Source organism: Haliaeetus leucocephalus, unplaced genomic scaffold, assembly GCF_000737465.1.
Source record: "Haliaeetus leucocephalus isolate CR32 unplaced genomic scaffold, Haliaeetus_leucocephalus-4.0 Scaffold668, whole genome shotgun sequence".
In the NCBI taxonomy this organism is placed as follows: domain Eukaryota; kingdom Metazoa; phylum Chordata; class Aves; order Accipitriformes; family Accipitridae; genus Haliaeetus; species Haliaeetus leucocephalus.
This window is the reverse complement of record NW_010973104.1, coordinates 2679625-2693170: the sequence shown is the minus strand read 5'-3', so window position 1 is coordinate 2693170 and position 13546 is coordinate 2679625. Positions and strand designations below refer to the sequence as shown.

Below are 13546 nucleotides of genomic sequence, written 5' to 3'. Positions count from 1 at the left end.
TTAGTGGTCCACGGGATGCCATGCCATGAAACCCCTCTTTGCTTTTGTCTCCTCTTCCCAGGGACATACCAGGGCCAGTGGGTCGGAGGGATGCGCCAGGGTTACGGCGTCCGGCAGAGCGTTCCCTACGGCATGGCTGCGGTTATCAGGTCACCCCTGAGGACGTCCATCAACTCCCTGCGCAGCGAGCACACCAACGGCACGGCGCTGCACCCTGACTCCTCGCCGGCGGTGGCCGGCAGCCCTGCCGTCTCCCGGGGTGGCTTCGTCCTCATGGCCCACAGCGATGCCGAGATCCTGAAGAGCAAGAAGAAGGGCATCTTCCGGCGGTCGCTGCTGAGCGGGCTCAAGCTCCGTAAGTCCGAGTCCAAGAGCTCCTTGGCCAGCCAGCGGAGCAAGCAGAGCTCTTTCCGGAGCGAAGCCGGGATGAGCACGGTCAGCTCCACCGCCAGCGACATCAACTCCACCATCAGCCTGGGCGAGGGCGAAGCCGAGCTCTCCGTCATCGAAGACGACATCGACGCCACCACCACCGAGATCTACGTTGGCGAGTGGAAGAACGACAAGCGGTCAGGTTTCGGGGTGAGCCAGCGCTCGGACGGGCTGAAGTACGAGGGAGAATGGGCCAACAACAAGCGCCACGGCTACGGCTGCATGACGTTCCCCGACGGCACCAAGGAGGAGGGCAAGTACAAGCAGAACATCCTGGTCAGCGGCAAGAGGAAGAACCTCATCCCGCTGCGGGCCAGCAAGATCCGTGAGAAGGTGGATCGGGCCGTCGAGGCGGCCGAGCGGGCAGCCACCATCGCCAAGCAGAAAGCGGAGATCGCGGCGTCCAGGTAAGGTGGTCCCTGTCACGACACGGCGTCTCGGCATGGGTCTCGTCCTGACGGCTGCGGTTTGGTGGGAGAAGTGGGATAAGACTTTTTGCGGTAATAGGTGCTTGGGGGGGGGGGATTTTAGGGAAGCTGCTGGAGGCAGGCAAGCGTTGTGGTGGGCACAGGCAGCGGTCGGTGCTATCTGGACCCCACAGCGGGAGCGGGCAGCATTCTGGAAAGCCAAGCCGCTGGGCTTGCCCAAGCCTCATGGGTGGTGTTCAAAATGGGCTGGATCCAAGCCGAATTGTCCCTCTGCTAACTCCGAGCGGGCTGTGGATGCATGACCTTCCCGAACCAGCCGGCGAGGCCATGCAGGGTCACCCAGAGCGGTGCGTTCGCTGCAGCCTGTGCAGGGGAGGTGGCATCGTGGTGGGACTGCACTTGTGGGTCACGGTGTGGGGCTCACAGGCTGATAGCTGTCACTTAGGAGGTTATCCGTGGGTTATCTTCCTCCTTTTCTCCCTAGCCTCTTTAATAAGTAGGATGATACCCTTAGCAGAATAGCTCCTGAGATGCTGTTTGCCTGTATCCTCTGTCTGACATAGCCAAGATGAACCATCCCAGGGTTGGCCTGTGCTGGGAGGATTCCCAGCTATTTCTGTTCCCAAAAGAGGTTTTGAGTGGAAAAGCTGTCAAATCGCTGGCTGCAGCTGATGCTTGGGGAGGGTTTGCCTTCGCTAAGGCTGTTCTAGAAAGCAGCAGATCTGGGTGCCCAAATAATTCCTACAAGCCCCAGGAAGCCCCCATTCCTGGGGCTGGCTGTAGCCATCATGAAAACACTCAGTGATTCAGAGCAGGGACCTGATCCGGCTGAAAACCAGCAGGAGGGAGGGGGAGAAAGGCGTCATGTCTAATTTAGGTCGAAATAGGGTCCATCTCCCAGCTCAAAGCAGGGCCAACTCAAGCGCCTTCAGGCTGGCTCCCAAAATGAGCCTGGAGCTTCGTGACTTGCAGCGAGCACCCAGACAAGAGGTGAGCCGAGGAGGAAAGGCTCCTCTGCCGAATTCAGGGTTCCTTGTATCACTTTTTAGGGTTGGTTTAATAGAGCGTGGACATTCCTTTCTGGTTTCTGAGCAAGTGCTATATAGCAGCCAAGCTGGGGAAAAAGGGCTGGGGACAGGGGAAAAACCCAGGTACCTCCTCAGCCGCCTGTGCTGGATTAATTGTTGGGTCTGGATCATTTGTATGCAGAGTCACACTTGAAATCTTTATCAGCATGTCTGCCGATGACTTATCTGCAATATGAATGAGACTCCCAGGCCTGCTTTGGGAGCATATTTGGGCTTGATGATGCTTTCGAGCTGATGTTGTACCAAATTGTTGTCAAAGCTTTGGAAAAAAAAAAAAAATCCCACTAGATTGCCAGGTAGGAAACAGACTGCAGAGCAGCGGAAAGACCAGATCTTTCCCTGTGATCTGGGGATGTGAATGCCTTGATACAAAGGCCTGAATCCTGGAAATGTGGAGCTCTAGTCTGCCGTGGGATGCTGGGTCTGAGAACCTGAGCATCCTCCGTCCCCAGGTGGTAATGGTCCTGGAAAGCCACGAGAGTGGGAGCTGGAAGAGATATGACATCCCCCCCCCGGCCATGTTGGAAATGCTTAATGAGCTCTTGGCATGTAATGTTCCACCTTCTAATTATGAGAGAGGAGAAGGAAAAAATCAAATCAGATAGGAACGCCAGGGCATGAATGCCTTCCTCCCCTGTACCAGCTGGGGTAATGGTCCTGAGCTCTGCTGGAGAGCAGCAGCAGTGCTGGGAGGGAGGATGCAGCCCATGATCACGCATGGGCAGGAAGGAGGAGAAAAGCTGTGGGATTTGGGAACCACCCAGAGGACCCCTTTAATCATCAGTGAAGACGCAAAGCAATAAATGAATGGGAGCGCGCTGCTTTGAGGATACTCCGTCAGAGACCGAACCTGGTCCCACCAGAAAACGCTCCGTGGGCAACCCAACATCTCCATCCTGCAGCCCAGCTCCCTCCACCGTTTGCGCTCAGTCTTAACTAGTCTGTTCTTGACTAGACACGTGGAAGAAAGCAAGCGCTGGGAACCCGGGGCTTTGCTCTTTTTATGGCACAGCCATCGCCTCCGGTGCACGAGGGCTGCTGGCGTGTTGAAAAGCCATTTATTGATCTGCCGCGCAGCCCATCTCTCGCTGAGCGAGCCGGGGACAGACAGACTCCAACGTGACGAGCGCTCTGCATTAGTGCTGGAGTACCAACCGCGAATGACATCCGTCCCGGGAATTTTTCCTGCCTGTGTTAATGGCTTATGCTGAGGCCCCAAAACCTAGCAACAGAGAGTCAAACCATTCGGCTACAGCCGGGCAGGATCGCAGGATTTAGGCTTTGCCGGAGACGCGGGGCGGGTGGGATTAGGTGGGCGTACAGGCTCAGCCCCAAAGTCTTGGAGGGTGTCTTGGGTTTGCAATTCGGCTGCACGCAGGAGAGGCCCAAGGACCTCGGCATGCAAGCAGGGAGAGTTGCTTTGTCTGAAACGTGCGATCCTTCGGCTCGAGCTGTTCCCCTTTGCGAGGGATTTTGCAGGGACAGCCTCTCAGCATGCAGAACCAGAAGAGAGCAAGGTTTTACAAACCTAGAACCACCTAGAAAGGCTTTCATACAATTAGTCCCATTAATTTTAAAGCTTCTAAATGAATAAACACTCCCCTGCAGTGCCCACACCAAATTGCATCGTCCAAACGGAAAGAAATGCACAAAATAGGCGGTGGGCGCATTGGCGGAGGAATCCTGATGCTCATTTCGGTGGCTTTGGGGCTCAGGGGTGCAATATCCCCTGTCTAATACCAACGTGAGCTCTGGCTTACCAGCACCTGGGGATTTTATAACAGCACTGGTGTGTGTCTGTGGATGTGCGTGCGTGTGTGTGTGTGTGTGTGTATTCTCTTCTGTCTAATAATATGGCTGAGTTCACTCTGCAGCCTTTCCCTTGGTGGGGGAAAATATGTGCCCACCCACGTATTTCATTAAATTTGTAAGAATTCAGTATTTTTGAAAACTCTACCGCTCTGTCAGATTTGGTTGGAATTGGCCAACACGTTCAAAAGTTATTAGTGTGGGAGTGATGGCATATAGATATATAAACAGCACAATCACATAAGTAAGCCCCATTTCCTGAGGAAAGTAGGCTAAAAACATAGTGTACTGAAGACAAGTAAATTGCATTCTTAAAGTTGTTTTAGTCTGAAAAAAGTACAATGTTATCTGTGACACAGAAAAGTAAGCTTATTTAAGGAATAATTTTTAGGTTCGGTAGATGATTCTCCTAAATTTTCTTCAGTGCAATTAAAATGAAATAACACTTAATTTCCTCTTATATCTCCCGCTCACTGAAATAGTTCGTGTAGAGTCAATGGGTGAGAAGGGCTACGAATCAGGTCTGAAAAACTACTGTTGATATCAACTATCGGTTTTCAGAGGTAGCCAGGGAGGGAGCCCTTTTTCAGTCTATTTAAAATGAAGGTGCAGGGTGTCCACTTTGTGCTATGGGGTGCTTCATTCCCCTCTCATATCAGCCAAGAGCCATCACTCTTTCTGCTGCTACCCTGGAAGGATGAAGGATGCACTGGAGACACTGGCTCCCGTCTCATTAGTGATAATGTTCATACCTAAGGCGAATTGTCCGTAGGCACTGGTGTGTCATGGTCAACTAAAATATAATATCCAGGCAAGAGAGGTGGGCCAGAAAGCTCATCCTCACCCCTTGGCTTTCAGCACAGCCGCTGGCCGTGGTGGATAGATGCACGTGGAGCACTGGGGGGAACTCAGGACCAACTCCAGCTCTCTGCAAGGGATGATGGTAGCTTTAATGCAGGGCAGACAGACCCTAATTCTCTCCAGGATTTCCTTCTGCTACCACAGTTCAAGGTTTTGTAATTAGTGGCTGGACTAGTTATGAGAGAAAGGGCCGTCACCGGTGCTAGGGATGTGAGTCCCAGAGATGGACGGCATTTGGCAAGGACTCAGCTCCTCTCCAGCGCAAGCTTCGTGGGGCCCCTTGTTGTTCAGCACCTTAAATAACAGCTCATCGGAGCAGCCGATCCCTAGCACCCCGGAGGGGATGCTGTTCTCAGGTTAGTCCTAAGTAATGCACTTCCCGGCATAATTATAGCCAAGCCATTCACCAACGATGAGAAAAATATAATTAAGCTCAATAGTCTCAGGAGGAGTCAGGCTACAAATTAGCACAGTGTCACTCAACTTCAGAAAGGGAAACTGGAGAAAAAAAGAAAAAGGAAGCGAATAAAGACGACCTGGCAGCGAGGACGGGTAAAGGAAAATGTCTGGACTCAGCATGGATGCTCCTTCAGGATGCTGCAGTGAGGGCGAAGCAGCCGTCCGCGTTTGACGTACAATGGGGAGCAGGAAGGCAAGAAAAGCCCTGGAGAGCTGAACGGTAAAGTGCAGAAGGTTGTTTGAGCCAAACAGGTATTTTCTTCAGAAAAATGGAAATGCAGCCCAGGCAAAACCCACAGAAAAGAATAGATTCTGCAGTTCTGATCCCAAACATTTTAAGTTGCGGTAATGTCACTACCGGCAGTACACCGAGCCATAATAATGCTGCTTAATGCTCTCTCAGGCCTGCGCCTGCAGCTTTGCAATTGTACTTAGCTGCATTTGATTTAAGGTTTCTGCTGGCTTTTCTGATGCCGGGGGGAGGTGGCTGCGGGGCTCCCGCATTAGTCTCGCCCTAATCCCCACCTCGTGCTGCCAGCGGGGCTTTCGCTGCGGATGGAGACTGGGGAGGAGGAGGGATGTGGGTTAGGGGGAATGCTGTGGCCCCAAAAGGGTTTTGTATCCCCTTCCTTGGGTTGGGATGGCAGGGACGAGCCGGCAGCGGAGTGAAGCCGAAATGGGTCGCAGCTGAAGTGGCTGCGGGGATGGGGCTGAGGAATTGTTTCAGGGATTGGATCAAGCGTGTTGGGGTCTCCCGCTGCCTCGTCCAGCCCCTCTTTAGGCATTTCTGGGTCCAGAAAAGGTTCCTCCAGTTCTGGCCCCTGGGAGAAGCGCTGCCCCTTTCCCCGCTGAGGCCATGCAAGGCAGCCGGAGCTTGGGCTGCGCAGGAGTCACCTCCACCCGTTAGCTGGGGACTGATGGGGTCACTGACGGCATCACCTGGTACCTGCTGGGTCTCGTGCAGGGAGACCGTGCACCCTCCATCCCTTCCCAGTCTCTCCATCCCTTCCTTGAGGAGTGCAAAGAGACGGGGAGAAAAAACACAGAGGGGATGGATGGAGGTGGCTCAAAGGCTGAGATCGGCTGGAGCGGGAGGTAATTCTCTTGACGGCAGCATTTTCTTTTTCCTTCCTGCCCTCTCTCCCCTCAGACAGCCCCTGTGCAATGCAGAGAGGAGCAAAGCCCAGGGCTGGCAGCTTCCAACAGGCTTTACCATTGACAGAGAGCCGAGCTGAGCTGCGGCAAGGCACGCCGACTTTCCTTTCTGCCAGCTCCTTCCCTCTGCCACCTCCCTCCCTCCTGCCCGTGCACAGGCTCCGGCGTGTTGACAGGGGTCAGGCGATACCATGGCGGCAGAGATTAGGATCAGCTGTTATTCCTCCTGTTCGTGTGTCGCTGTCAACCGGGATGACACGGGCACCTCTGACTCACGGCACGCGCAATTTCCACCTCTAGTCCAGGACACACGAGGAACGACACATCCCCGGATGGCATCCCACGGCATCGCATCCCTACCCATCGCCGGCTCTTGCGGGACCTGCTCTCTGCACCGTGACTGTTTAAGTCCTCCCGCAATGCCAATTTAATAACTTCCTGCTCAGACAGGATTTGCGGCGTTAAGCCCTTTTGCGTCCGTGTCAAAAGTCAGGACTAGCCAGCACGCTCGCGCAGGGCCAGCTCTGCGTGTCCCCGACTGCCACCCCGCTGCGATGCAGAGGTGCACGGACCTGAACAGGCTGGAAAATTAAGTGCCTTTCATAGGAATGGTGCTTTACAAAGTAATCCAACTGGGAAAACCTCAGCAGGGTCTTTTTTAGCTGCTAGGAGAGCAGCTCAGCGTGGGTTTCGCTAGCCCCTCTCCTTTCATGGCTCTCCCATCCTTCAACCACGGCTGCTCCTCCCGACTCGGCAGCTCCCGCCGCCTTCCCTCTCTGCTGAGCCGAATATGAGCTAAAACACCCCAGCTCCGTGGCCCAGGTGTGTGACATGCATTCGTATAATAATTTCCAACATTGCTAGGTCGTGATGGAATAACACGGGCAGAGCGGAGATTCACAGCCCGTTGGATTCGCCGTGGTCCCAGCCGGCTCTGCCCTCCTCCCTGCGCTCCTCAGGGATCTCAGAAATCCACGCGGTCCTGGCAGACACGGTTTGTGTTGCGGCAGACCTGCAGCAAAGCGCAGCTGGAGGGGCTGGTTTTGCCGTAGAGCGAAGCGGGAGAGGGGTCTTGCGATGCAGGAGGAAGCGAAATGCCCGGTGGCAAAGCCGGGATGGGAGAGCCGTGCCGGTGCCTGCTCCGCGGTCGCTTTTGCAGCGGGACCAGATGGAAAAGGGTAGGGATGGGACCGGCTGGCAGTGAGGATGGGAGGGTGATTCAATCCTGGCAGCTGCTGCTTCCATGGGAAGGGGCTGCCCCGGAGACCTGGGCAAGAGGCAGGGAGCAGAGTGGGGGGCTGAAGGGGAGCCTGCCTCCTCCTCCTCCTTCTCCTTGCCAGCATCGCGTGGCAGCCCATCGCAGCCCAGATCATCTGCCTGGTTTCTAATCCAAGCTTTTTACCTGCTTAGCACATGGGCTGAGCGGCCGGTGCTGTTGTCCTGCTGGGGCTGGCCCCGCTGCAGAATCAGCCCTTCTTGGGAGATAGTGCAGGATGATTTCAGCCCCCCCGAGCCGTGTTAGATCCCCCAAGTAATCTCCTGCCTGCCCTGCCTGCCTGCACAGCACAGGGAATGAGCTGAAGAAGAGGATGGTGAAGCCTCTTCTTCACGCTGACACCCACTAGCTTTCGGGTGGAGCAGCCCTTCATCAGATGGGGAAAAAAAAAAGAAAAAAGCCAACAACAACAACGAAAAAGCCAGCCCCTGATTTTCCTTTCTGCTGCTTTTCCTATTCAACGAGCAGAAACTGCAGCATTGCTTTTCTCAGCGATCTTCAGGAGGGAAGGGAGACATCCTCCCCCAGCCTGCGCAGCTGCCTGGCAGGCGGGCTGGCTCGCAGCCCCGTCGCTCTCCTCCGTCCTCATCCTCACCCTCCGCGGGCTGCAAGGAGGTTGGTGGGGGTACACGCAAACCCGCCACCAAGCCCAAGGGCTAGATGCAGACTACGGCATCCCAGCCCCTCGCTGCCATGTCCCGCCACCCTAAACGCCCTCCAGCCGTGTCGATGGGACCTGCTGCACCGTGTCCCTGCCTGCTCCGGTGCTGCCCCTCCGGCAGTGCTACCCACTGAAGCTTTGATAGCGAAAGAGAGCCGAGGGGAAGGTTTGGGGTCCCTTACGCTACAGCTACGCTGCCTTCCCGTCTCGCAAGAGAGGCCTGAGTGGTTTTTTCCTCTCCCGGCTCCTGTTTTGGGTTTCCTGGCATGCGTTCCTCCAGCTGCGCTGCTCCCACCCCAGCCGCCCACCCAACCGGTTCCCTGCAGCAACAGCCCCAACACCCCCATGCTCTTGTACCCCCCTGAAGCCCTGTCCTCCCTGGAGAGAGGTGAAAGCAATATCAGGAGCACAAACAAGATGAAAATGCAGAGCTGGGCAAAAATATTGAGTATTTTCCTTGCTGCTGTTCATAAGCATCGCTTCTCCCCGTGGCCAGGGATTGGGATGCTGGGGGGAGTGGTATGGCCGTGGCTGGGCTGGGGGGTCCTGGTACCGTGGTGGTCTTGCAGTGGGTTTGAAAAACCTTGAGCAATGAGGTTTCTGTTGCCTCCTCCACGCAGGGCAAATGACAAGCTGTCCTGGCTTCCTAATCCAGGAAATTAAAGGATTTGGCCATAGACCCTGCTAAGCAAATTTCCCCCCTGAAAATCCCAGGGGGATTTAACCCATGGATCCAACCGATTATCCCTTTAAAGTTGTGACTAAGAAAGGTCCCAATTCTTCAGGGTGCTGAGCACCCTAAAATCCCACCGCAGCAGCAACGTGGCTGTGCCTGGTGCTCAGCCCGCTGTCCGGCGAGACCTTCTTTTCAATTTTATCCCACCTTTGCCTTTCCTTTTCAATGGCGAGCAGCAGCCCTTTGCTGCCTACTCACTGCCAGCTGGGACAGCAGACCCTCACCGCAACTGCGGACTGAATCCGCCCCGTCCCCGTGTGTCACCCTCCAGGGACACGGCACGTTATTTGGGGACTGTTGGTTTTCCCGGTTCGACATCAGGAGCAGCCCACATGGGAGACAGGCAGGGAGATGGGTGGGCTTTGTGCCGGCAGCACCGGCTCCTGTTCACGGACCTCGACGGTAGAAGGGAGCACAGGCTCAGGCCATATAGCTTTGCTGAGTTCATTCCGCTCAATTAAAACACGTCTGGTATCCATCCCCAAAGCAAAACCTGCCAGAGATGGTGGTCCCAAGCAAGGTTGGGTCAGTGGACACCCCACCACGAAGCATCCTCATGAGGCTCGATGGATTGATGATGCTGCCCTGAATGGCAATTCCTTGGGGTTGGACTCCCTTATGGAGAAGAAATAGGTTCATGGACTCAAAGCTGGACACAGCGGTCACGGTGGCTGTCCCAGAGCCCCCCAGCTGGCAGGTGGCCGTGGCCGGTCCCCATCCAACACAAGAAGAGCTTCAAACAACTGTGGCAGCTGGCAGCTCTTCCCCAACCCTTCGGTCCTGGGAACAAACCCTCCAGGAAAGCAGTGGCAGAGACAGCCAGGAATGAGGCGCTTTTCCAAGGGAAAAGGTGTGGGGCAAGACTCAGGCAGGGGCTGGTAGCCCTCCGGCTGACCTGAGTCGTATAAATGGCCTCTCTGGGGAAACAGGCTGCAGCCTTCTCTCCGTTATCTGGCCGTGTCTTCTCTGTCTGATCCGTCTCTCATCACCATAGCACAGAGGTGAAGCATAAATAATTAAAAGCCCAGATTCTCTCCTGGCAGAGCTGGGCTCTGAGTCCCTTCCCTGTTGTGCTGCTGGCTTCTTAAGTGGAAATTTTCAGGGCCGACTGCTGGCCTCGGGGCACGTCAGCGTTTGGGGACCAGAAAGGGCACCCGCTGCCCCAGCAGGTCCCCAGCGGCAGCATCCCATCCGGGAGATCCGGTGGGATGCTCGGGATGTGCTGGGATAAGCAAGCACCCATTGGCTGAGGATCGAAGCCAGGTGCAGGCAGGCAGCGGGGCTGAGCGGGCAAACCCCATCTTGCATGCGTGGCCCCCCCATCTTGAGAAGCCTCATGAGAAGTGGGCTATTTGGGGGTGTAGGCTAGCTTTTGGGCTCTTGGGTGCTCAAAAACCCCCAGGTGACAGGGAGGAGAAACCCATGCAGGCAGTGGGGATGGGGAAAGAGGCTCCTTCTGGGTGGGCTCTGAAGTTTGAGGCAGGCAGGAGCTGCTTGTTGCTGTGGCAACTGGGATTATATTTTTTCCCCCCCCCCCCCATGGTCCGCAGGGCTGTGGCCGGCACTTGCACCGCAGAGGGGGTCTGCCCACCCCTGCCTGGCTGCCCAGGGCTAAGAACAGCCCCGGAGGCACCCCCAGCCCCTCTCCCTCCTGCCTGCACCCACCGAGGGTGCGGGGGACCGGTTGACGTGTGCCACGGGACCGGGTCAGCCCCAACGAGAAATTTCACCAAACACTCCTGTCCCCCTCCATCCCTCCCCATGGGGACCAGAGCTGCGGAGACCAGTGACAGCAGCCTGGCACTGAATGCATTTCTGCAGCATTCTAGCGTCTGATGTTGCTTTTAGTAGGGCTGATTTGGTGGGTACTGTTTCCAGCAGAGATTTCTGTGCAGGTCTATGTCCGACCAAACTCTGCGCAGGGCTCGGCTGAACCGGGGGATGGTGGTGCCCTGGGTTTGGGGCACAGCCAAGCAAGGTCCTCGTCCCCACTTGGCACCTTCCAGGATGGGTTAAGAGGGTGCTGTCTGTGGCATGCTTTCCTTGGGGACCATTTTTGTTCTGGTTGGCATTTTCCCTCTGGGTTGGCATTTTCTCGTCGTTCCTGGGGGTTGCTGGTGTGCAGACGTGGGAGCTGGATGTGGTAGTGGGGGATGGAGATGATGCTGCTGTGTCCCGCATGTGGCTATCTCCCACCAGCCTCTTTGGGGCTGGTTGCCCCTTACAGCAGAGAGAAGCTTCTCCATTATCACTAGGTCCATCCTGGCGAGGCTGAATGTGGCAAGAGATATGCGGAGTGGTGCCCATCACCATCATCTCGCTCCAGGCAGGGAATCAGCCTCCTCCCACCTGTGTGGAGCAAGACATGGATGTATTTGCTTTCCAAGCATCTTTTAGGGCCCTGGTGGTCGAAATACAGTTTTCCATCACTGGGCTGTTTTAACACATCCCTTAGACCCCTGTCTCCTACCCCACAAGGCTGGAGATGGCGGAGAAGTCCCGGAGGGCGAGACTGGATATCAACCACCTCTCCTCTGACAGCTGGAGAGCATCTGTCCGTGCTCCTGAGGCCAATTCAGCTCCATGTGTTGGCCTGAGTCCAGCCTGTGCTGGAACTAAAATATTAAGTTCAATTAAAAAAATTTATCATTGACCCTAGATGAGGTGTTTTTCTGCAGTTTGCTCTGAACTAGGCTGGGTTTTTGCTGTTGGGTGTTGGCTGGTTAAAGTGGTGCGTGGCCAGAGGTACGTCATGGGTCGTCCCTGTCCATCAGCCCATCACCAGGGGAAAGGAGGACCATGAGCTCAAAGTTACGCTGCCTCTTTCGGGCTTTTGTGGCTCCAACAGCGGAAAAAAAATGGCCTGGAAAGTTCATTTGCCAAAAGTCTGTTTTGCTTGAGGTGACCAAAACTTGTGAAACTGCCAGGGCGTTTCAGCCAAAGCCCAAACAGGGTGAGGGGTCAGGAAAGGAAAAAAGACTTTTCCTTGCGGTTCTGTTGAGCTTTGCTTCAGAATTTGGTTTGACTCGTTCTTTTTTAGGCATCAAAATGAAACTGAAATTAAACGGACAGATCTGCCTTGCTTGCTTGTCATCGCCTCCCTCACCTGAAGTTTTTTGCTTGAACTCCCCAAATTCTCTGGTTCTGAGCATTTTTCCCTTGGCTGTAGGGAAGAGCCCCTAATGCTTCCCAAAGGGCCGGGCTGTGCCGCTGGCTCCTCAAAGGGATTTGAGGGCTTCCCTGGGGGAAGACCAGAGGCTCCCTTGGCTCCCTTCGCCCATGGCCTGGTTGAGTTTCTCCCTGTGCTGCATTTTACAGCTTTGGCATTGAGGTTGCCACCCCAGTCTTCATCCCGTGCGTGGTATCAGCCAAGCAAGGAGGTCAGTGTGAAAAACGGGGAGGAATGGGCTGTTTTGGGGAGCCTTCTGGTGATGGAGGCCAGGGTGGGATGCTGATGGTCCACCAAATCCTCCACCTTTTGACCTGCAGCCTGGGGCAGGTGATGGCAGGAGGAGGTACCCAGTGTCCTCACTGAGCCAGGCTTTTTCTACCAGCCTTCATCCATCCCACAAAGGTTGCTCCAAATTTGTGGTTGGACTGGGGGTGATCACGTCCCGACCACATCTCTACCCTCCTGTCCTCGATAAATCCAGGAGGATGGGTAAAGTCACACCAATCCACCTGTCCAGACCCCCTGCGGTCAAGCCTCCCACCCAAAACCTGGCCTAACGAGCCTAACGAGCAGGGATGAGCTCGCGAGGGTTTTGGCGGTGCCGCCTTTGGAGCCAGCCTTGCCCGGAGACAGGGCGATGCAACCGGAATGCAGGATCCAGCCTGAAGTCATTACAGTCAGCAGCATGTACAGCCAAACTCAACGCTACACATGTCCAAGCAGGCTGAGTTATGGCTGCTTGGGGAGCTATAACTTGGCCTGTTGTGCATTTAAAAATCTCCACCCGAATGCGGCATTGATGTAGGGCTTTTCTGCTGTTCTGTTTTTGCATTTAATACAGACAGTATAGATCTGCAGTGTGCGGATGATCCAGCGCTGCCCAGGTTCCTTGGAGATTTTGTGCCTTCGCTTGCTTTTTCTTGGGCTTTTTCTTCTTTTATATTTTTCTTTTCCAAGGGTTGTTAGTGATTTCTTCCAACCTGTTTTGCCTCCTGCCTGAAAGTGGCAGGCTCGTTTGTAATGCGCTATTTTTGCACAGAGTTAGAGGAGCATTTGTGGCGTGGTTGTGCCTTTGGGACGTGTGCGTGGAGGGCTGTCTGCTGGCAGTCTGCGAGAGCAGGGGATGAAGAGGGGGACATCAGCGTTTCCCATTTCTCTTAGGTACATTTTCCATTATGTACATGACAATTATCCAGTAAAATCGTGGAAACCTGCCCCATCCAAAACGCGACAGCTGGAAAGCAGGCAGCATCCCCCCTGCTCATTCCTCTCCCTTCCCTGAAGCTAGCTCTTCCCAAATCCTGCTCCCAGTGGGTTCCTGCAGGTTTTGCATCACCACCCATCACTTTCCAGAAGATAACGACTCTCCCAGCATCACTGCAATTACCTCTTGGCTTCCCAAATTTATAAGAAAAGGGGAAAAACTCCATCCCCGGAGCTGGAGTTTGCTCTTGCTGCCTCCGTGTCTG

General features: G+C 55.0%; 1 protein-coding gene across 1 annotated transcript in view; it reads left to right on the top strand.

Annotated features, from left to right (window-relative positions):
* The window catches only part of JPH3 (junctophilin 3), a 55709-nt gene that overhangs the window by 16649 nt on the left and 25514 nt on the right, over window positions 1-13546 (top strand). The window contains exon 2 of the mRNA XM_010579606.1: window positions 62-839. Within this exon, the coding sequence (XP_010577908.1) occupies window positions 62-839 (778 nt within the window). The remainder of the gene's footprint in view (window positions 1-61; window positions 840-13546) is intronic.